The sequence below is a fragment of the Neurospora hispaniola genome (assembly GCF_033458365.1).
Source record: "Neurospora hispaniola strain FGSC 10403 chromosome Unknown B0T23scaffold_6, whole genome shotgun sequence".
NCBI lineage: Eukaryota > Fungi > Ascomycota > Sordariomycetes > Sordariales > Sordariaceae > Neurospora > Neurospora hispaniola.
This window is the reverse complement of record NW_026944411.1, coordinates 1,228,688-1,250,698: the sequence shown is the minus strand read 5'-3', so window position 1 is coordinate 1,250,698 and position 22,011 is coordinate 1,228,688. Positions and strand designations below refer to the sequence as shown.

The window sequence follows — 22,011 nt, the reverse complement described above, 5'->3', positions numbered from 1 at the left end:
CAGTGACACTGTGACAGACCGGCACAGCAACCCGCCTGGAAATTTTTTGGCCAGGGTGCTGCCAGGGTGGAACTACCTTACGATAAGCTGACTGATAAGAGCGGAGCGTTGTGTCTTGCGGGGGCGGCAAGGATGATCATATGAATATGAATCTACTACTAAATGCATATCCAGCAAATATGTCTTTAAGAGATATGTTTACGCCCCAACCCTCTTTACAGAGCTCCCAATACGAAGAGCTCATCGTTTTCGCCTTTAATACAAGCGTAGCATGTGCTCTATATATGCTTTTTCAAGCCAATGAACGAAGACATCCAGGAATTTTAAGCCTTCCTGTGGAGAAATATGTCCTTGGAACTCCAGGTCAAATTGTTGGTGAGAAATGTGAACGGCTACCAATGAGATTGACAACAACGATCAATCCCATTGAATCCACTCCATGTCTTCCACAAGCCTCAAGGCCGCGACAACCCATCAGATCTCCACCTGTACCATTTCTTACGTCTGGGTCCCAGTTAGAGCGTAAAATCCCATTCCTTGAAAGCTGCTCTGAACGCCGCAACATCCTTCGACTCCTCCTCCACCGACTGACCAACATCCTGCCAAATAACCCTGCCTTCCTCACCGAGCAGCTTCGCCATGACCTTGCGGGGGAACTGAAGGTCAAAGCGAACATTCTCATCAATCTGCAGCAGCAGGGTCTTGGAGATTACCTGGCCGCCCTCTGCGCCACCCTTTTCCGCGTCGCCCTCCTCCTCTGCCCAGATCCAAACACGGAGATAGTCGCCAGGAATCTCATCGGCCGTCTCGAATTCCTTCGAAATAAACTTTCCTATATTAGTATCCTTCGCCAAGATCTGAAAACCGGCCTCCACCAACCCCTTGCGAACCATCTCCACAGGCACAGGCATGAATTGCCAGTGGACGTGAATATTCCTCGCGCGGTTGATCTCCCAGGTAACGGCACCGAGCTTTCCCTTGGACTGCTTCGAAACCATGCCCTGCAGCGACTCGCGGAAGCGCGTCATCTCCTTGAAAGTTTTCTTGACATCTTCGCCGCTGTCGGCGAGAGCCGCGACGTTCAAAGAAGGGATGTGCGGGGTGGGCGTAATGATGAGATGACCTGGGAAGTCAAGACCCTGCGACTTAAATGTTTCAGCGGAAGGTAGGGGCCCCTTCGCAGTTGCAAGATATGCCTCCTCGCCGATGCTACAGATCATGTGCGTGGGCAGATTAGGGTTCGACAAGCAAAAGAAACACCTTTCCGGTCCGGGTGGAGGAGAGCGTTCGCGTCGCTGGTGCTTGCGACGCCTGCGGTCGCCCTCGTGATTTCCGTTTGCGAAGCGTGAAAAGCCCGCTTCGTCAGCTGTACGTTTCTGTGCAGCGGCAGCTGGCTTATAAAAGGGCGTGAGGGTGCTTCCCACGGGAGGCGACACGATCGTTTCTCTGTTAAGGGTGAAAGCGTACATCGACTTCGCCCTGGACGTGTTGGCCCATGGAGCGAGTGAAATAAACCGTGTCACGTCCAGTCCCTTGTCCTTATCCTCCTCTCCTCTTGATTCGGGAAAAAATGGCTCGCGCTCAAATGCGAAGTTGTCCGGGGACATGGTGAAATGATAGCGGGGCTTAAGATGGGCGCAAAGGTCGGCGATTGCCTGGCTGGAAGGGATGACATCCGTGGTAAGGTTTTGCTCTCGTGCTTTCGCGCTGTTCTTCCATACATCGGATGGCCACACTGTGGTGAGGAGAATATCGCCATTGTTGGCGCCGCGCAAAGACTTGATGTCACCTTCGGTGTGGAAGGGCAGATACTGTTCCTTGGACTGACCCGCGACGACGGCAGGATCAAGCAATCCACCCAGAGTAACAATCCGAACACCTTCTGAGGTCTTGGTAACGCTCCGCTTGCCCAGGTAATGAAGATTTGGTGCGATCTCCTCATCCTTTTCGATTCGCTCAATGACTTGTACAGGTAATGGGACTGTCCCGACAGTGAAGTAGGTCGGACACGGGATCTGAATTTCGCCGGCTAGAAGGGCAGTGAGCTGATCATCATCTTGGCCTTCACCAAATAAATTACCAGTGACAATTGCGAAGCTAAAAACATTCTTGGCGTGCAACGTCGATAGTTTGCTGAACGCAGACTGGAGCTGACCGTTGATGCTACCGAAAACGAAGCTGATTTGGTCAGTATGAGTGATGTTGTTGAAGTGCAATTGGCTTCGTACTGACATTTTAGCGGCCATGTTGCAAAGTTGAGGACCGATGATGAGGGAGAGAACACGACAGATGTGGTGAACGATGATTTTATATGAAGTGCTGGTTGGAAGGGACGGTGTTCATCTCAAATCGAGAGAGCTAATGAAAATCTTCAAGTTGGATGAAAGGATGAAGAGAAGGCCGGCCGCAGTGTCAAACAGGAAAAAATAGAAGAAAAAAAAGGACGAAGGTGTCGATAGGTACCAGATCAAATTGAGGCGTGTCGACCAATTAAGCTGGGGATGCGGTACGTGTTTTGAGGACGATGCAAGGTCTAGTTGAACAAAGGAACGGACATTGATGTTTTGCAAGAATGGGAACTCTCTTATCGTGGAGTACTATCCTGGCGCCCCGATAGAACGATGTTTTTTGACATCAGACCTCCACGAAGCGCGGATTCGTCCTTCATTCTTCGTAACACTAGCAAAAAAGCCTAGGATTGCGACATAAGTTAATGCTGGGACATCCTCACCTTGTTTTAACTCTCAAAGTGTTAAAAGTTCATCGGAGCCCGAACCGACAAAGTTGCGCTAGGTAGGCCGGGTACCTTCCCATCCGGCCTCGGGACAAGTGGAGCCCCATGAGTTGAACAAGTCCGCTCCGTACCGATGAAGATCCACATTGTCGGGTCCGTCCCGCGCTCTGCCCCGTCTCAACTCCACCCACCCCGATCTCTGGAAACTATACTTCCATCCCATGTAACTCGTCTCTGATCCTTCAGAATCACACTCATTTTCTCGAAAGATGTAAAATATATAGCGCCAGTAAGGAAGTGAAGAATTATCTAGCAATGCGAAAGAAGGAAGCTGCTTGTGTTCTCACTTACGTGTTACACAGCGTGTTACACCTTTAGCCCTAATTTATCATGACTGCACCGAGAGGCACTGCATACCAGTAGATGCTCCCATTGAACAACCTTCAAGCTCTCACACCCATTCTACTACTCTGATTTACATTATTACCTCACATCGAAGTATGACCACCCCGCTATACTCCTAGACTCGCCTAGCCTTTGTCCCCATCGATGCGTACATCCCTCCGTAACTTTTTCGTTCAGAGCTCCTTGTTGGGCACGTCACAATACACCTTAGTTGTGACATCCTATGCTTGGAACCACCTATGGGTCTCCATCAAGTTTCGAGTCTGGCCAAAGCACTAGTACAGTCAACATCAAGGACGGACAATATGTTGTTTTGCTTGATTTGCTTTCGCTGTGGTATTTCCCGTACGAGTTATGATATAGAAGGAAACTTGAAGAACGCTCAGTGTGAGATGCTACTCTAACCGATGCAGAGCAAGGGAGTATCGATGATCACCATCGAACGACAGGTCTAGCTCTATACGTTGCCACAGAGGCTGCAGTGCTGAAAGTCTTGGGGTATAGGAAGAAAGTGTAAGGAAGAAACTCCCAAGAGAAACATGACAGCCGAAAGCAGATATTTTCGTAGGGGTATGTCGTTAGTAGGCAACTTTGTTGGCCATATGTTCAAGTACACCGTTTGTACACCTTGATCGCAACAGCCCACGATCAAGTATTATCCAGGCCCCAGGGTCCCGAGCGCGAGGTCAGACGCTCTCCATTGTGGCAAATCACAGCCGATATCAACGGTGGTGCTCTGTTCATGTCTGGACATGCCATTTCTCGGCTTCAGAAGGTAGCCATGCGCCTAGAATGGCTTCGGTCATTTCCGAGAATGGGCGATGCTCCTATCATGTCCTCCTCATCATCCCGAGAAACCTTGCGGCCCGGCGCGGTTGGCGAAACAGCCTCGAATTTGTCGGACTTGCGTTCACGCTGCCCGAATGCGTAGGTCTGGGCCCTACTAAAGCCCTTACGGGTCTGGCGTAGACGGCCCATTTCTCGCTCGCACGTGCTGACATGTTCGGCGTCATTCATCTCGATATACGCTTGAGGGCAGCAACGTTCCCGGTGATTTTGGAAGAATCCGCTATAGCCTCCGTCCAGAATGTAAACATCGGGGTACGTGAGTTTAGGATAGAATTCGGCGTTGATAGTGCGGTCTTCGGACCGTATGTGGCGGGCCATGATGGGCGCGCGATGGGCCGAATATTCGCAATGAAAAATCAAGAGCGTGCGCCCTTCCATAGGGGTCTCGAACAGATGTCTCGCCAAAAGCTCCTTGTCATTGTAATTGATGGCCCCGTCAATGTGGCCACCTTCATACTCGTACTCGAAGCGGCAGTCAATAATCATCCTGTGCGAGTACTGACTACCATACTTGCCGTCAAGCACCTCGAGCAATGTGTCTCGGCTGATGCGTGGGATAGAATCGTTCTCGCCTGAAGGGAAAAAATGTGGCAATAAAGGCTCCTGAGGTTCGTTGACATCCACGACAGACTTGAGACTAGATGGAAGAGATGTGCGCTCCTTAGGCTTGACAATGTCGCCCGGGCTCTCAAACATGGACAGCGAGCGGCGGAATGTTTTCCTTTGCCGGGCAAAGGGGTTCGAAGGTGTGCGGGCATTGTTGGTGGGAGAACGTTTGCGAACGCTGTTAATGCTGCTGACGCTGCCAAAATGAGTCTTGCAGCGCGCTGCCGCTGCATTAGAGCATGGACTACCCGGCAAGACAGGTGTCCGGCGCTCCTGCGGGGGTGATTCCTCGAAACATTCGCTCAATGACAACGACACCGAAGGGGAGATGGGTACCTTTAGGTTCCGGCCACCGAAGCGGAAGGGCGGCAGCCCCGACCCCGAACCGTTGGAGCGCCCGGGTATACTACTCGTGCTGTAACCTTTGGCCCGGGCCAGAGGTGGACGAGACAAGCCTAGTCTCCTTCGCCTGGCAAAGAGAAGAGGGGATGATTAGCTTCTGCACAGACCAAAGGACGAGGGTAGAGTTCAGGAAGATATGCTGATCAAAAGTTAGGCATGAACTTACTCGGCACCAATTCCCTTGGATTCTTGGGACAGCTGCCGCACAGCAGCAGGTGAGTCTGGTAGTGTGTCTTCATCGCCAGAATCCACTGCAGCCGGAGAAGGACTAGCGGCGAGACGTGACAGGAAAGGTGCCTTAATCGGTACCGGAGACATGTCCAACCTGTTAACTGCAGGTGACGAAGATGCAGGAGGCGGCGGCGTGGTTGCATACCCTACAGATCTGTCAGCGTCTGAGCTTTAAATAAGCTATGTAGCAGATTGTTCGCTCCGTTGATTACTTACCACGACCTTCAACCGCGTTTTCAATACCTGTTGAGGTGAACAGCGCACGCCGTGGTGTCGGAAGTAACGGGCTACTGCAAAGTTCCATTTGGTCAACACTGTCGACAATGCTATCGGTTGTTCGACTTCTAGGTGAGAAGGCTAACCCTGCTTCATTGAGCTTGAAGTTTTCTGACGACCCGGTCACCAGCGAACCCTTAGGCGAAGACCTTCCTGCATGTTTGGTGTTGAACAAGTCCGCATTGGATCGCTTGAAGTTGAAGAGACCTGTTGGTGGCGCCAAGTTGCCATTGCGCGGTCCAAGCACTTCTGGCTGGCTGAAGGACGGCGGAGCAGGCCGAATCGCGGCCAGGGGCGATGAAGCCTCCATATTATCGTGACAACTCTCCAACCAGTTTCGACTTTCCTACGGATTGGCGTTCGGCATAGATCGGTGTTCCAATTGGTCTGTCGTTGGGCCGGGTTCCGTCTGAATATTGAACAAAAGCCAATTTTTGGAGATACGACTGAAGCTTGCGCAGCACTCGAAGAAGGGTCGCCAATCGATGCTGTGGCTGGCTGATTCGCGTTCGTGGAATCGTCGTCACTGTCGTCGAGAGCTGCTATTGTCGGGTTCGCCGTCGCGATGCTATGGACCTGGACACCGAGAGAAAGGTCCGCTCGAGTTGGCGCGCACGGAAGACCAAGGGGACTGGACTGGACTTGGGACTTGAAGATTGTCGCCGAGCAAGATGACAGAAAGACCTTAAGCTAACTAGTGTTGTAAACTGGACGCGCCGACATCGATGTCGATCAAAGCCTAGTCCATATCCGTCAGCCAACAATGCCTTCCCGAAAGTGCAGGCAGGGAACTCGGACCAGTTTTAGAAGCTCTGTGGTCGCCGGGATCAAACAATCTCCGTTTTTCCTTGTTCGAAAACTAAAGTATGGTCGGTTCCGTCTAGTTGTTCAATGCCACGGGCGGTATGCAGCTGTGCAAACCTTTGCGCACGGCAGAACTTCTTTTGAGGTGTTCTTTTAGGTAGGCAGTGGGTTCCGTTGTATTGTGGGTAGACGGGTAGTGATGGCCTGCGGCCTGGGGGCGGGGTGAACGAGGTTTGGCACAAGCGCTCAGCTGCACACGGACAGCCTGGTGGGTGACGGGATGGAGTCTTTTTGAGGACTGCGAATGGGCGACCGCATAGGGTGAACTGGGCTGGCTATGTTGAAAAGCTAGAATAAAGGTCGAAGAGCAGAACGTGCATTCGTTGTTGTAAGAAGGAGGAGCACGTAGGTGTTGTGTGCACGCATGTGTCACGGTCCAATGCTGAGTGAAAGCGAAGAGGGGAGCTGCTGTAAACATCCATCCAGAAGCTGGACGAGAACTCGCAAGTAAACTTGGACCTCGCTCGCTCAAGTGGCTGGTAGGAAGTTGACAAAATCGGATGTCTGCGCTGTTCAATGAGCTGTTCAGTGGTCCCCGAAAATTGGAGGAGCACTCGGCGACGTTCAAGGTCCTGCCTTCAACTGGTTGGCGGAAGGGGCAACGAGGAAGGAGGGTTGCAACGGCGTTGCACCTACGGAAGCCCAACAACGAGAACGACACCAGGCCGAGGCGGTACTGGAGTTGACGCTATCGTGGGTTGGCAGGAGCAATCAGCGCTATCCTCGACATGTTAGAGGAGGGTTTACAGCATTTTAGCGAAAGGTTTACTGCATGTTATTACCCGGTTAGGTTGTTTGTAACCGGTGGTAACTGGACTGGGCTGTTACCCAGCAACCTAGGAAGTTCCATGTGGGTAGTACCTGGAGCGAGCGCTGCGCTCGGGCGCTTTCGGAGACCCCTGGCATGTGTCACTTTAATTCCCGTCGTATGGTCCCGTCTGCTGCACATTGCCCAGAGCTTTCCACTTGGTAGTGACTTCTGTCTTTCATCCCATCCCTCCTTCTTTGTTTTTATCAGTATCATTATGCGGACTTATCATTGCAGTGCATCATTTCATTCTTTCCGTTCACACGAGTTGCTCCCATTGCGCGGGATCGGGCGTCAACTCTGGGGCACATCCACGGGCCTAACCACGCAGTAGAGGTACATAAGCGCTCACTGAAGACTTGCATTCGGTGCGTCTTTGCGCCGAGGTACATGAACTCTGCCTATACCACGCAGTAGTACCAAGTATTCACTATCGCTTTTTATCTTTATCTAAACTGTAAAATGTCACAATTCCGCGGACACTTTGACCTGTCCTCATTATTATTTCTACTTGCATGGTCCATACTTCTTGATTCACTCAGGGTCAGTTACGCACACGGCAGCCCGGGAGGGATGACAGAAGTGTGGCCTTTGAAGGGAATAGGCAAGGGATCGGAACTCGGAAACAATGTCAAAACTTTTGAACACCAAGAACCTGTTCATTGACGATTTGACAAAGAAGTCCTCGGTCTGCACCTTCTCCTAGTATACATCAATGATGCTCCGGAACAGCCACTGGTTCTATCATGTCCTGATGTTGAAATCCAGTGGAAACATCTCGTCACAATAGATTGAGCCATAGGACATGGTTTCGCAGATAAACTAAAACCCAACTCTACTAGAGGTATGTACAGACTCGGTTCAAGTGATGGAGCCTGTGAATGGCTGTTTCGGAAACTAGTCCTTTTGGTGGTGAACCACGGTTGCCTCCCGGCGAGGCCCCACAGCCGTTCTTGCACTTCGGCATACGATCGCTCCCTTTTGTTTTGTTTATGTTGTTGGCCCCTCAATAGTATCTGACACTTTCCGATCAATGTCTCGCCCAGGTTTTCGTTGGCCGTCATTCACTATCTCTTCGTTGTTACAACCTAGCAACGAGCAACAAGACTGATGTCGCGTTGTGTGGCAAGCGGATGTAAACAAACATTGCCCCGGCGACGCGCGGGGTAACGCGGTGTCACATGATGACGGTCCACAGTGTATTCAGGTCACTTCAAAGAAACCATGTTGAGATCGATTGACGCAGTATTTCGCAAATTCTGAAAAACGTTATTAGAAACAAATGGGCCTCCTCATCCAGTCGAATGTGCACGCGTATGGGTGGAGTGGATGTGGTCATCAAGACAAAGACAAGCAGCCTCAGTAAATTGTTCTTTGGTAGGATGTGGATGGTTTGGCGAACATTGCATGATAATGTCATCTTTCTATGCAATTAAGAGAAAGAATCATCCCGCTGGTAAAGCGGTAGAAGCAGGCAGAACAGCAGCGGCCCCACTAAAATTTTCCAGGAGACGGCGATACCTCTAATGGCCGGCAGCTGTTCATACTGGCATCGCATCCACTGACAACCTGAACCCGGCCAGAAAGTTGTCATCGAATTTCAAAACAACACCGACGGCAGACAAAATGGCCAACAAAAGGAAACGCACGCCAAAGGAGGCTGCCAATGACAGTCTCCCTTCTCAGAAAAGATCAAAGAAAGATACGCCAGTGACAAATGGTTCGACAAAAACCAAGGCATCATCAAAAGTCCAGGACAAGCCGGCGCCCTTCACCGAGCACCCCACCGTTGAGGAGCGCAAGAGAGAGCTTGCACTGTATGAGAAGCTCGGCAGCGAAGACCAAAGTGAACGCATTGAGGCTGCCAGCATCATAATTGCTGGTCTTTTGGAAGGCAATGGCGTCGAGGAGCCCGTCCTTTTCCGCCACCTTGCGGGCCGCCTTTTCCGCGGTCTCGCCAGTGGGAGGAACGCATCCCGTCTGGGCTTCAGTCTGGTTTTAACTGAGATTCTGGGTCAGCTGTTTGGAGAAAAATACCTTGCTGGGTCCAAGTACACGGGGCTCACATTCGACAAGGTTCTGGGTATTCTGGTTGAGAAAACCGATGCTGGAGGCAGTGGCAATGGTCAGGAGGAGAGAGATCATTATTTCGGTCAGTTGTTTGGCATCGAATGCTTTGTCCGTGCCGGCATTCTCTTCTCCGATAAGTCGAGGTGGCAGGCTGTTTTGGACCTGGTCCTCAAACTTTCTCAGAAGAAGTCGTGGCTCAAGTCTCAATGCGGCTGGATTATTGTGCAGGCCATCTCCCAGATGGAGGTCGAACTTGTGGAGAAAACGCTGCAGAGACTCGCTGATGAAGGGTTGGCCAAGACGCCTGAAGGTGTTGGTATCTGGATTGCCGCTCTCGATCGCTTCCCAGACATGAAAATGCCCAAACAGCCGTGGCGAAGCCCTCTTGAGGCTGGTTCCCTCACCTCTCTTCCTACTGTCCTGAAGGACAGTGGTAGAGATACGTCCAACGATCAAGCGGGAAACAAGAAACAGAAGCAAGGCAACTGGACTGCTCAGTTGCACTTTGTGTGGAATTTGATTCTTGCCCATTTCCTGAAGCTTGGCGAGAAGGATAAGTCTGATGCCGCTGAGCAGTTCAAGCAGTTTTGGAAGCGGGTCGTTGATGGTAAGTATCACTGCCCATCCTTGAGTGAATCGTGAGCTAACAAGTTTCATCAGAGGGATTCTTCTCCAAAACCTCGTCGGACAGCCAAAAATTCTCTGGGTTCATGATCTTTCAGCGGATGCTCGAAGGCGCAGCCAGCCAGACCTTCATCGTCGAGTCCGTATTTAGCCAGAACCTCATGACTTGTCTCATGAATCAAGCTGCCAAGGAAGACAGGTATCTTCACCGCGCGGCAATCAAAGCGCTTAAGGGAATCGAAGCTATCGTTGACCGCGATCCCTCCCTTCTGCCGACAATTCTTCGCCAGCTTCTTAGCCACAATGGCGTGTACAACTTCGATCAACGGACCAACACCAAGACCGTTGACAAAATCCTGCAACATACCACCCCCGAGAGCATCAAGAAGGTACTCAAGACTCTGCAGCTCAAGGACTTCTCCAAGAGCGGTCTTGATGAGACCAAGTACTACCAGTCACTGAGCAGCTACCTTTTCAGACTCTCTAGCGTGCCATCCGACGAGGAGAACACCTCAAGCGTCTCCGTTCCTGGCTCGGCGATCGAGGTCCTCACGGAATTGGCTTACTCGAACCAGTCAGTCCCAGCAAGCATCAGAGAGGCGCTCCGCACCAAAACCACCTCTGCCTTCGCCAAGCTCGTGAAGAGGCCCGAAGACTTCGGCCACCTTTGCGGCGCCATCCTCTCCATCAAGGTCGACCTGGACCCCGAGGACGAGATTGGCGGAACCGTTCTCGAAGCCTACGAGCGGCTCAAAGACCTGCTCGACCCCGCCAAGGACACCAAGGATACCAAAGCTCCCCGCCAGGCTCTCGCCCTGTTGTATGCCGTCGCTATCCTGCAATTCTACAATGAAGACCCCGACGTCATGAACCTTCTCGAGGAGCTCGAAGAGTGCTACGACAAGCTTGCCGGCGAGGACATTCAGGGCGGCGAGGGTATCGCCGAGTTCCTGGTGGAAATCCTTCTCGCCATGGTTGCTCGCCCGTCTTCGCTCATGCGGCAGGTATCACAGCAGGTTTTCGAGGCCTTCACAAACCTCATGTCGTCCGAAGCCCTCAAGCTTCTGACCGACCCCCTGACAGCCGAAGAGAGCGCCAAGGGCCAGCAAGCGCTCTTCAGCACCGAGGACGAGGACATGGCCGACGCCGAAGGCTCGGACGACGAGCTCGACCACGATCACGGAAGCGACGACGACGCGGAAGAACTCGATTCCGATGTGGAAATCGTCAACCTCGAAGAAGCCGGTTCCAACGACGAACCCAGCGATAACGACTCCGACTCTGACAACGACGACGATGAGGACAACGACAACACCTCAGAACCTGAAAACGAAAACCAAGAAGCCCTCGACGCCTTGGACACCGCCTTAGCCGAAGCTCTCGGCAGCCACCGCCTCGACAAAGACGCCGACGCTACGGACTCTGGTGACGAGTCCGACATGTCCGACAGCGAAATGATGGAAGTCGACGCCAAGCTAGCCGAGATTTTCAAGCACCGGGCCAAGGCAGCCAATACCAACAAGAAGAAGGAGAAGAAAGACGCCAAGGAAACGGTGATCAACTTTAAGCACCGCGTCCTCGACCTGCTTGCCATCTTTGTCAAGAAGGAAGCAGCCATCGCGAACCCGCTCGCTTTTGAGGTTTTGCTCCCCCTGCTGGAGCTAATCCGCACGACCACCACCAAACCACTCGCCAATAAAGCGTGCGAGATGATTAATCAATTCTCCAAGGCACTCAAGAAGGCCAAGAGCAGCTTTACCACTGAAATCAGCGACGAGCAGGTCGAGGAGCTGGTGGCGAAGTTGCAGGAGGTGCACTCGGAGGCGCCCAAGGATGGGTCGCATGCGTTTGCCAAGGCGGCATCAACGGCGAGCTTGGCGATCGCGTCGGTGTTGGTAGCGAGGGAGAAGACGGAAAAAGTGTTTGAGTTGTATGCGGATTCGCAGCTGAAGTGGTTCAAGGGCGATGTCAAGATCCAACCGGCCTTCTTCTCGGATTGGCTTAACTGGTGCCAGAGCCATGCTAGTGCTAGTGCTAATGCTGCGGCGATGCAGGAGTAGAGCTAAATAGGTGGTGTTGAGAGTTTGACAGGTGAAATGGAGGGAAGTGATACTATCAGTATTTGATGATGGCGCAAAAAGCACTGGCGGTATCATAGAAGTGCCAATGAACCCTTGCTTGCTAGTTCCTACTCTTGATCAACATTTGAACCCCCCAAAGGCAAAGAAAGGAGAGTAGGCACAACATGTAAACTGTTTTCGTTGTAGATTTCAAACTTTCTATTCATCCCCCTAACCTTTTCCAAGTACGGCCCGTGGCGAAAGACCGACGCGATGGATGACTTTCAAGCCCATATGCAATAACAAAAGACAACTCAACTCGACTCGACTCAACGCAACTCCTGAAAGAATGACAAAGCCGCTGATGCGCAGATTAGAAAAAAAATACATGTCCAGCGCCGTCGGACCCAGCCCAAAAATGCAGTATCGCGAATATGTGTGTCTCATTTCTGGATGTCCCCCATTCGATGTTCGTACAGGGAGCTTTCTTCTGATAGGGTTAGGAGACGGATCACCTAAGGACCTTCCAAGAATAGCTCAGCTGTAATGATGTCTGGGCACACACACATGTATATATATATTTGCAGGATTTTTGCATGGTAGAAAGAGGTAAAGAAGTAGGGCACGTTGCTTACTCGTACGGCCACTAGAGGACGGACGTTATCGAGATTCTAATCTGAAGCATGATTCTCGCCGGACCTCCCAATCATGAATTGTTGTATTTATTGTATGTAAACGACTATCCAGTCGGCATAGTGCTATGGTTAGTGCAACATATACTACCACTACGTGTAATGCGATGCAGTGGTCTAAGCCAAGTATCGGTACGTTGACGAGTCACCTTCAACCCGCTCCAAGTACTCTCTCGCCAGGAGATCCTCGATCCGTTTCTTGATTAGCGGTACGTCGGGCTTGAAGCGGCCCATGAGTTGCGAGATCACCTCGTTTACGAGCTTAGTATGGGCCAGTAACTTGCGTTGCCTGTAAAAGTAAAACGTTAGCTTCGGGGACAAAATACATGCTAACCGACTCGGAATGGGGCAACGGGCAAAATGACTGACTTCATAATTCTGACAACCGCCGCATCGATAACATGAGCGCGCGTCTGATCATTCTTCCTTTCCGTCTCCTTTCGCTCCTCGTCTCCCTCGACCTTGGAAATGCTGCTTATAACGGGAGCTTTGATCCTGATAGCCTTACTCACAAACTGTGCGTTGTAAGAGAACTTGTCGGTATTCTTGACGTTCTTTGTGGCCGGTTCCTTTAGCAGTACCCTGCACTTGGGAACACTCGAAAGTGAAGCCAGTGTTCGCATGAGCTCTGGTGCCGGAATGTTCGTCTTGGCTTGGATCTCGTCGAAGCTCAAACTTTCGCCGTCCACGAGATCGTTGAACAGCATAAGCACAATCATGCCATACGTCGAGACGTTTAGCTCATACCGCCTTTCCTTGCTCAAAGGTCCAGTCTCCTTGCCCGGAACCTTGGGAAACACACACTTGACGTCCGCATTGCCCGCTGAGCTAACCCATGTAAGAACACGGCCGCTCCTGTCCTTCAGGTAGTACTTGTAAAAGCTCTCCTGGAGCCGCTTGATTTCGGGCGGATAGAAGCAATCCGGTTTCGCCCCTTCTCCCTTCGACGTACTACCACCCATTACCTCGGGTGGCCAGTTGTTGGTGGTCAGGACGTTGATGTTGAGGTCAACCATCTTATAGTCGGCATCACCTAAACTGGCGATATGGTCACGGTAGTTGTCGGTTAGGTCCTTGGATAACTCCATGTCCTTGAACATGCCTTCAAACTTGGATGTGAAATGGTTGCCCATTTCCGACTTCATACGAGATACCATCTCCTTCTCGGTATGGATTTCAGACTTCCCATGCAGTAGCCGCTTGGCCAGATGTTTCTGGTAATACCTTTCGAACATGTCTCGATCTGTAAGATATCTGAGAAGAACGATGGCTTTGTCCAAGACAGCATCTACTTCGGCTTCCGTCTTGGTCTTGATGCCGCGTTTGAGGTTGTCATCAATGAATAGAGAAACATATTCAGAACTGCGATTGAAAGAGTTGATGAAGTCAGAGAAGCTTCGTGTGATCGCGGACTGTAGCAGGAGATCATCGCAGAAGCAATCGGACAATATTCTGTCGAACTTGTCCTTAAGCTGCAATACGTCGTCCACCCACTTGATAGCGGCAGCGGTTTGCTGCTGAGCCGGATTCAAGGTCTGGGGTTTGGCCTTCTCTGCCGCTTCGCCAGCATCCTCACCATCCCCAGCAGCTGCACCAGCGACGGAAAAGTCTGTGTTTTTGAGCGCCTTCTCAATCTCCAGTCCAAGCTCCCGCACTCTACGTTGTAGAATAACTTTCAGCGCCGATTTCGTACTGTCCACTCTGGATATGAGTTGGTACAAGATCGAAAGGTCGTCCAAGCGATCATTGTCGATCATGGGCTTCAGGCCGCTCCCTTCCATGGCCAGAAAGACATCGAGCTTTGCCTCGATGAGCTCCTTCTCCACAACACTCGCGATTTTGTCGGTCGTCATAATTGATAGGGTAGTACCACATCGTTCGCGCTCCTCATTCAGTCGCCGTTGGGCATGGCGGAGCCATGTGCTGCAATTTGCTTCCTGGACCAGCTTCTCGCACTCTTTGCGGTAAAACTCGGTGCTTGCCTCGAGATACCGAGGTTCGAAAAGGGTTAGGTAAAGCCGATGGTTTTCGATCTCGTCATCTGTCTCGTATAAGCTCTCAAGCATTGCAGTTATTTTGCGCACTAGGTTTCGGTTGATGATATCGCCGTCGCGCTCCATGTTGATCAGGTCCAATATGACGGCGCAGAGAATGTCAAAGACGACAAAGTCTTGCTCGATATCTTCTGCGGCGGCGCCAATGTGGCTCCGGAGGACATTGTTCCGGAAGAGACCAATTGTAACGGCAAACAGAGAGGGCTGCTTCGTCTCTAGGGTATAGACACGGTCGAGATACATGAGCACGTCCGCGATCATGTTCATGGACCTATTGTGATCCGTCCATGAGTCTCGTATTCCGCGCAGGAACTTTTCGCCCATCTCCCTACGCTCATGTGAGCTCGACCCGGGGTGCTGAAGCAGCGATATGTTGATCAGGTTCTTGGTGATCAGGGCGGCGATGTTCGGCATGATGTGATCTCGGAACCACTCCTGTTCAAAGTCTCTAACCCTCTCGTAGAGTAGGGCGCCCTTCTTTCGGAGCACAATCTTGTATGAAGCTCGGTATAATTGTTCGAAGGACAGACGGCCGGCGTTCTGTAGGTGAATATCGGTCATGGCGTCGCGCAGGAGGGCCCAGCATGGCTCGAACTCGCTCTGGTCTCGATTCGTTATCGGCTAACATATCATTAGCTTTAACTGCATGGTGAAAAGCGCCCGAACCGCGTAAGCAAACCCGACACACACACACCTTCCTAATGGGCCTGATCTTGTTGGTTCTCGATGCCATGATTGCGACGTTTGTGTTCCGTTCCTAACCGCAAGGGTCTTTGTGAAGGGTGAAGTGGAAGTCCTGCAGATGTGACCCTTCCGAGAGCTATAGTCTCAAGCGACCGCAGCCGGTAACCACTTTGGTTATCGACGGTGTGTCGTGAAGAAAAGGTCTGAATAGAAGACGCGTAATAGCTAAGGGGCTGTGGTGACTGTGGCCAATGAGTCGTTACTGATGGAGAGTCACAAAGGAAGTTGTCAGGTCGAGCTGGGCCAGGGCGCGCGGGACGAGCTCTCAAAGGATTGGAATGGCTGAGAATGGGTTCTGCGATTCGCAGCAGATGTACACGATCCCCAGACCGAAGAAAGAAAACGTTTGGTGGTCCGTGAATCGTAAAGTATATGAACACTCGGGGCTAAAAAAAAACAAAACGGAGAAGTCAAGAGAAAGTGAAGACCCGAGGCATGATAATTGCCAGAAGTGGCAAACGTGAGAGACGTGATCGAGGATGAAGTTTAGTAATGGAAGGGTACCTAAACGGTATTTGACAAACGGGAAGTTCAGGCACGCGGTAGATAGGTGTGGATCTCCAGGTACTAGGTACTTCCAACGGAGCTTAAGAGATCGAAGCAGTACCTATAGTAGTGTGTTGTAAGTATCATTACACGTTACGTACCAGCTCAAACGCCGGGCGCCCAGTGTTGTTTACAGATTCAACAGAAACTCCGTTAATATGGGTGTCGAGGACTGCTCAAGATGAACACCCGATAGAGAGTACTTAGTTAGCTTTGCCACTTTACAATTCATCATCGACAACATCGCCGGAAAGATGCGAACTGTTACAGGTGGAGAGGCGCACTACAAGTATAAGTACGTAGAGGCAAGTGGAACGGATATTCCGCAGGGATCGTTATCGATAAGAAACATTGCGACAGGCAACCTAGGCAGGCGGGCGGGTCGCGATGCTGGACTTCTACGGCGCAATGACGAAACGACCGGATTCTATCCGAATCTATCGCATTATATCTTTTTTCTTGCTCACAATATCATAATTTTTGGCCGTGATTCAACCAAATCCCAAAAGGGATCCCATACCGGCCCAACATTCCCATCTATACCTCCAGCCATGGCCTCCAAACGAGCAGCGGCATCAACACTGTCCTGCATTGCCCGACTCGGCTCGGCGCCGGCGCAATCGCTGAAAACCACAACCACAACGTCGCGCTTCCTCAACTACTATGTTCACTCCTACAGCTCTCAGTGCCAGCGGCCAGTACCACTGTCACAGCAACAGCAAACACAACAACGAGGAGATACCAACTACACACCAATCCGACAAAAACACACCATCCCTCGTCCTCGAAGCCAGCCCTCATCCTCCCCTGAACCTCAATCCCCTCCCTCCGATCAACAACAACCCGCACAACCCAAGCGTGACACGTCCCAAGTTCCCCAGTACGAGCTCACCTTCACCTGCATCCCCTGCGATCACCGATCCAAGCACAAGGTCTCCAAACAGGGTTACCACCACGGGTCCGTGTTGATCTCGTGCCCGAACTGCCGTAATCGACACGTCATCAGCGACCACCTCAAGCTCTTCGGAGACCGGAGAGTGACGGTCGAGGATTTATTGAAAGAAAAAGGGATGATGGTCAAGAGGGGGACTCTGGGCGAGGAAGGGGATGTGGAGTTTTGGGAGGATGGGACAAGTACCATGAGGGAGCCGGAGCCGGAGCCGGCGCCGGAGAAGCCGAAGAAGGAGGTGGATAATAGTCCGCCGGGGTCAACTTTCAAGACTGTGAGGCCTGGAGAGGGGAAGAAGGATGGGGATGAGAGCAATTAAATGTTGGATGGATTAAAGGGGGAGTGGCCATCACTGGAAATGCCTTGGCTGGAGAAAGAAGGGGCTGTGACGAGCGGGTGTGGCTCTTTGGGTGTTCTGGCTTTTGGGAGTCGCTGACGGATTTTCCAAGTTCAGCAAGGGCAATAAGGGTAGAGAAAAGAGATAAGGCGACGGATATCATATGGACAGGCATTGCATGCCAGTCTGTTGACGTTGGCATACCCGATGTCGAGAGTCATACTAATTGTATCATACGTGTAGAAATATAAAACTGGGAAAGGTTCGGCAAAGCCCTCGCGCTAGGTAGCGGCTGGGAACATGATCTGGATGGCACGGGCGGCTTATGAACATCAGACACCAAGATATGATATTGTTGTTCTCTCAGTTCTTACCCCACGATACAAAGGAACCGTGGACACTCCCCCCTATCTCAGGTACTGCAACAAATCCCGATAGCAAATAGGCCTCCAAGTCTCAAGGGCGAAGGATGGTTCACAGACCATTCACCTGATGTCTGACTTTTGGCGTTTAGGAAATAATTCATCAACATTCCACCCAATATATTATCGTACCTGGACAACCATGCGTCAAACCAGCTATTAACACCTTTCACAAGATCACCAAGCGATAATCAGCAGATTTCCAGACCATGTGGGCAGATAATATGTCACGGGAAGCAAGTGAGCATGAAGAAAGCATGTCAAGGAAAGTATTCGAGGCTGCCTTCGATCGGCAAGCAGCCTCATCCTTGAATTCAGCGTCCGGGTGAGCGGGAGAGATTCAGAACTAGCTAAGTACAGGCATGCTCCGATACCCCATTCCCATCCCACTTGAAGAATAATTGATAAAAACAGGATTGTACAAGTATTCACCTATCCAATCCCTTTGTGTTGAGTGTGAACCCAAAAAGCTTCTGTGTGTGTGTATATAGATGTGTTGTACTTTTTTTTCCAGAAAGAAGTGAAGTGTGTAAAGAGGGAACAAAAGTGATATATCCAAGCCTTTTCTCTGCCCCCTTTTTTGTTTGCTTTGTCGTGCCCTCTCCTAGGGAAGAAGATTTTGGGGAAACATCTGCCGAAGTGATGCAAATTAGCATGTGGGCTGCTCGGTGCATCTCGAGAGAAGGGAGCTGTCACTAACCTAGTTCTCATCGGAGTGAGCAGTGAGGATGGCACGAGCCACGTTGTACATGGCGTGCAAGTCACGGGTAGCCTTGGTGCAGGCGCCGTCGGGAGCGTTGCAAGAGGCCTCAGGGGAGGCATCACGCTTCCAGCACTTCCTGTCGGGGTGGAGCCTCATGTTGCAGAACTGGGGATCGCGCTTGCCGACGCGGTCGACGGGGCTGAAGGTGGTGTCACGGAGAAGGAGGGCGGACTCGGCCTCGGCGGACTGGATGGCGGTCATGACGGCCTCGGCGGCGCGCTTGGCCTTCCAGCAGGACTGGCCGTGGATGCGGCACCATTGTGGGTTGGCCTCAGCCTCGGGAGCAGCCTCGGGAGCGGCGTCACGCTTCTTCCAGCAGGACTGGCCGTGGATGCGGCACCACTGGGGCTCGGCCTCGGGGAGGGCGTCACGCTTCCAGCACGACTGGCCGTGAATGCGGCACCACTGGGCTTCGGCCTCACGCTTCTTCCAGCACGATTGGCCGTGGATGCGGCACCATTGTGCCTCGGCCTCGGCCTCACGCTTGGCGACCTTCTCGGTCTTCTTCTCCTCCTCGGTGGATGGAGCAAACTTCTCTTGGAGGCCGAGCGAGTCGTAGTAGGCGTTAACGTCCTCCTGAGTGAGGGCGATGATGCCGGCAAGCTCGTCAACCTGGCGCTTGGCGACCTGGGCGGGCTGGTGGCCGGACTCATCGCGGGGCGGGAGACCACTCATGCCCTGGATGGCGTTGGCGAAGGCATCAGCAACACGCTTGACCTTCCAGCAGGACTGGCCATGGATCCGGCACCACTGGGCTTCGGCCTCAGCGTTTGGCTGGGCGACCGGGGTGGCGGAGGCCACGGCGGCGAAGATGACAAGAGGAAGAGTGAACTTCATCTTGAACAAAACGGCTTGGATGAAGAATGTAAAAAGTGTCAACGAAAGGACCCTGTTGATTGAGAGAATGAAGACCTCTGAGGGTTGATTGGCAATGTCAAAGGTGATGGAGAAAAAAAGAAGTGTGTCCTGAGGAGGTCAACACCATCTTTTATATACAATATATCACGGCTGCTTAAGTCGTCTGCGCAAGCATGTTTATTCAGACGAACTCTCTATAGATCCGGAAGTTAACCTGGTCAGCGACAAGGATCGTCCAAGGAGGCGGTGGCCGCGAGGGAGGGAGCTCGTTCAAAGAAGACAACAGGCCGGTCCAGAACTAGGCAAAGTTGGTGAAAGGATCACCAGTGATGGTGTGGTTATTGAGGTCAAGGGTTTGCTTTGGTGGAGGTTGACGGAGAGGATTCGTCAATGGCTTATTCAGATCTCTATTCAGAGGAAGGCTTCATTGAGCCCGACGATGGAGCCACCTTCTCCCAGAGCATGGGATGAATTGCCACGACTAAAAATTCGAAGGGATGAAAGTTCGGTCCCGAGGTGTCGGAAACGTTGAAGAGCTTCAAGGCGATGAAGGTTCGGACGAAGACGTTCAGGTCAGACTCGGTGCTCCGCCCAATGATGGCCTGACGGAACTAGCCTAGTTGAAGATGCTTCATGCAGCCGGGGATACGGGACTCGGGGAGAAGCCAAACGTCTAAAGCAGGTTAGTTGTACGGAAGACAAAGCAAGGGCGAGGTGAAGATGAGGATGCAAGAGGCGTTTTGCGTTGATGCCACGTGAGAAATAGCGTCCTTCCAGAATAAGGCAGGGAACGTGAAGGAGAGGCATGGTGACTGTTTGGTGCATGCGGTGTGGTACACTAGCGGCAAATTTAGGGGTCCGCAACAAAGTGTTTATTGAAGTTCTATTCAAACCCATTTTGGGAAAGCGTGGTTGATTGCTCAAAGGACTCATTGCGCCTGGCCCCAGGCTTGGGCGAGCTGAACCTCTGGCGCCAGCTTTTCTTTGGAGTGGGATCCAGTACCTCGAGGAAACAACAGAGGAATATCAAGAAACTATCGTTTCAGCCAGAGGAATGAGTCGTATCGGAGTGTCCTCGTGGTTCATGCAGGAGACGCCGGTGTGATGTTGGACGAAGGTGGCACAACAAAGGACAAAAATACAACAGAAGCGCCAGTGTCCAGTGCCTAGACGGTTTTCTTCTTGTTGATCGTGGCATCTGATCGTCTAATATCAGTAATGCGCTACTTTCTACCTCTTTCTTGCATGTTTCCACGATCAACACTTTTTTATCCAGAGCAAGAAGCACTGTTTGCGGAGAGTCTGGTAAACCTGGCTTGCCTAGCCATCAGAAGTAGCTGACATAAGTAACCAACTCTTTTCATGCGAAATGCATGGCTTCTTCGATCATATCAGAAGCTTTCCCCACATGTTCAAGTCCACCTGCTCACTCTCGTGGATGCGAGTTACTGTTCAGTTCAACTTGGGGTTTTCCACGAACAACTGGTGCTTTTTCTGTGGTCAATCTACCCGGGAAATTTGTGATGGGTTATGTTTTCAGTTGAACGTGTTTCGTTCGCGACTGCAGCGAAGTCTAACAAACGCTCCGCTGGCGAAGTCTTCGGTGTTGATACTGCGAGTTGTAATGGGTTGCAGTCCTGTCGATGGCGGTGTTGCGGAAGTGAAATTTTGGGCCCAGATCGATCAATGTAATTGATAGGACTGGAGTATTCGCAGATTATTATAAGATGCGGTTGGTCGGGTTCTGCACGTATGGTAGCTCACCAAGCATATGGTATTCGGTTTACCGGTACAGTATTGTCATCAGGTCTCGAGAGGACTTCGGGCAGCTCCGAGGCGCCATGCAATAAGGTGTTTCCATTATGAAAGTGCCGTGGATTTCTTGTACACTGTACAGGTGGATCCAGCGCACTCACGTACTAACAACTTCTACAGCAAACAAGCACCAGGTCAGTTATCAGTCTTCAAAAGCTGCGAGGAGCGCTCCGTGTCCACCAGCGCTGAAGATACTGTCCTGCCTGATAGGGCTGGCTGGCTCAGTGGACCCTGAACTACACAGTACATACACTACCTAAAATCTGCAACATGGAAGCGGGCTGCAGACAGTGCGTCATCCCAACTGAAGCGGCCCGGAACCCCAAAGCTTTTCAACGGCATTTATGATGGACCAACGACCGGATTCCGGCCTTTAGGTCACTTCACTCGGGTTTTTCAACGCGTCCGCGATGACCATCCGGGTTCGCCCGCAACCGCTGGCCTCGCCCGATCGGCTCAAAATCTCAGCAAAGATGCTCGGCACCACAGCGTCATAACCCCCTTGACGAACACTCGGTAGCACACCCGGCATTGTCTTGACGGTTTCAACGTGTCAAGCGCCGATCCGAACGGGACCCAACGACCGAGCTCTCCGGCCATATGCCTCACGTACCAATCGTACTATGCAAAGCCGACATGATATCAGGTTGATTTGTCGTGACAACAGCGATGGGGAGATGAGGTAAAATACACCCTGCTCGACTCTCAGGGTTGCAGCTTGTTAAATTCTATTCGTCGAAAGTCCCACCGCGAGGTCATCCCGGCATTAGAAAAAATCTTGTCAGAGTTACCTCCGAGCTTGTTTTGCCGAAGATGGGATCCCGGCGCTCAGGACCCTGTCCTTCTCTCACAACGGCATTTGGTGACATATTGACCGACGGATCAAACAGCACCGATATCGC

At 51.7% G+C, this 22,011-nt stretch overlaps 8 protein-coding genes across 8 annotated transcripts; 2 read left to right on the top strand and 6 right to left on the bottom strand.

Annotated features, from left to right (window-relative positions):
- Positions 1-102: 102 nt before the first annotated feature.
- Positions 103-2,732, bottom strand: B0T23DRAFT_384351 (CwfJ C-terminus 1-domain-containing protein-like protein). The gene is made up of 2 exons (XM_062837471.1): positions 2,233-2,732; positions 103-2,178 (listed from the first exon to the last, which is right to left on the bottom strand). The coding sequence occupies exons 1-2, from the start codon at positions 2,244-2,246 to the stop codon at positions 516-518; spliced, it is 1,677 nt and encodes a 558-aa protein (XP_062690689.1). The 5' UTR covers positions 2,247-2,732; the 3' UTR covers positions 103-515.
- A 993-nt stretch (positions 2,733-3,725) lies between these two features.
- Positions 3,726-6,095, bottom strand: B0T23DRAFT_189446 (Rhodanese-like protein). Its single transcript, XM_062833200.1, has 3 exons — positions 5,444-6,095; positions 5,163-5,373; positions 3,726-5,063 (listed from the first exon to the last, which is right to left on the bottom strand). The coding sequence occupies exons 1-3, from the start codon at positions 5,811-5,813 to the stop codon at positions 3,908-3,910; spliced, it is 1,737 nt and encodes a 578-aa protein (XP_062690688.1). The 5' UTR covers positions 5,814-6,095; the 3' UTR covers positions 3,726-3,907.
- B0T23DRAFT_384348 (uncharacterized protein) lies at positions 6,091-7,076 on the bottom strand. Its single transcript, XM_062837470.1, has 2 exons — positions 6,302-7,076; positions 6,091-6,242 (listed from the first exon to the last, which is right to left on the bottom strand). Exon 1 carries the CDS (start codon positions 6,783-6,785, stop codon positions 6,384-6,386), a length of 402 nt encoding a protein of 133 aa, XP_062690687.1. The 5' UTR covers positions 6,786-7,076; the 3' UTR covers positions 6,091-6,242; positions 6,302-6,383.
- Positions 7,077-8,721: 1,645 nt separating this feature from the next.
- Positions 8,722-12,126, top strand: B0T23DRAFT_189431 (DNA polymerase phi-domain-containing protein). The gene is made up of 2 exons (XM_062833199.1): positions 8,722-9,852; positions 9,906-12,126. The coding sequence occupies exons 1-2, from the start codon at positions 8,802-8,804 to the stop codon at positions 11,927-11,929; spliced, it is 3,075 nt and encodes a 1,024-aa protein (XP_062690686.1). The 5' UTR covers positions 8,722-8,801; the 3' UTR covers positions 11,930-12,126.
- A 481-nt stretch (positions 12,127-12,607) lies between these two features.
- Positions 12,608-15,546, bottom strand: B0T23DRAFT_189427 (Cullin-domain-containing protein). Its single transcript, XM_062833198.1, has 3 exons — positions 15,370-15,546; positions 12,991-15,296; positions 12,608-12,910 (listed from the first exon to the last, which is right to left on the bottom strand). Exons 1-3 carry the CDS (start codon positions 15,406-15,408, stop codon positions 12,739-12,741), a joined length of 2,517 nt encoding a protein of 838 aa, XP_062690685.1. The 5' UTR covers positions 15,409-15,546; the 3' UTR covers positions 12,608-12,738.
- A 524-nt stretch (positions 15,547-16,070) lies between these two features.
- On the top strand, positions 16,071-17,542 carry B0T23DRAFT_445159 (zf-DNL-domain-containing protein; the record flags this gene model as incomplete). Its single annotated transcript, XM_062840915.1, has 2 exons — positions 16,071-16,127; positions 16,166-17,542. Coding segments are annotated over 2 exons (1,125 nt in total), but the record flags the coding sequence as incomplete, so codon positions are not given.
- A 552-nt stretch (positions 17,543-18,094) lies between these two features.
- B0T23DRAFT_362104 (uncharacterized protein) lies at positions 18,095-18,325 on the bottom strand (the record flags this gene model as incomplete). The annotated part of the gene is made up of 1 exon (XM_062836295.1): positions 18,095-18,325. A coding segment is annotated over one exon (224 nt), but the record flags the coding sequence as incomplete, so codon positions are not given.
- On the bottom strand, positions 18,095-19,570 carry B0T23DRAFT_189413 (uncharacterized protein). Its single transcript, XM_062833197.1, has 2 exons — positions 18,374-19,570; positions 18,095-18,304 (listed from the first exon to the last, which is right to left on the bottom strand). Exon 1 carries the CDS (start codon positions 19,271-19,273, stop codon positions 18,374-18,376), a length of 900 nt encoding a protein of 299 aa, XP_062690682.1. The 5' UTR covers positions 19,274-19,570; the 3' UTR covers positions 18,095-18,304.
- Positions 19,571-22,011: the final 2,441 nt, after the last annotated feature.

Bases quoted from the DNA above. Each gene is read 5' to 3' on its own strand.
- B0T23DRAFT_189446 (XM_062833200.1), bottom strand. From the start codon at position 5,813: ATGGAGGCTTCATCGCCCCTGGCCGCGATTCGGCCTGCTCCGCCGTCC. The intron at 5,374-5,443 runs GTAAGTAATCAA...ACAGATCTGTAG, and splicing joins AAACGCGGTTGAAGGTCGTG to GGTATGCAACCACGCCGCCG. The intron at 5,064-5,162 runs GTAAGTTCATGC...TCTCTTTGCCAG, and splicing joins TCCAAGGGAATTGGTGCCGA to GCGAAGGAGACTAGGCTTGT.
- B0T23DRAFT_384348 (XM_062837470.1), bottom strand. From the start codon at position 6,785: ATGTTTACAGCAGCTCCCCTCTTCGCTTTCACTCAGCATTGGACCGTG.
- B0T23DRAFT_189431 (XM_062833199.1), top strand. From the start codon at position 8,802: ATGGCCAACAAAAGGAAACGCACGCCAAAGGAGGCTGCCAATGACAGT. The intron at 9,853-9,905 runs GTAAGTATCACT...AAGTTTCATCAG, and splicing joins TTGGAAGCGGGTCGTTGATG to AGGGATTCTTCTCCAAAACC.
- B0T23DRAFT_189427 (XM_062833198.1), bottom strand. From the start codon at position 15,408: ATGGCATCGAGAACCAACAAGATCAGGCCCATTAGGAAG. The intron at 15,297-15,369 runs GTGTGTGTGTGT...ATGATATGTTAG, and splicing joins AGATCAGGCCCATTAGGAAG to CCGATAACGAATCGAGACCA. The intron at 12,911-12,990 runs GTCAGTCATTTT...TTACTTTTACAG, and splicing joins GCGGTTGTCAGAATTATGAA to GCAACGCAAGTTACTGGCCC.
- B0T23DRAFT_189413 (XM_062833197.1), bottom strand. From the start codon at position 19,273: ATGAAGTTCACTCTTCCTCTTGTCATCTTCGCCGCCGTGGCCTCCGCC.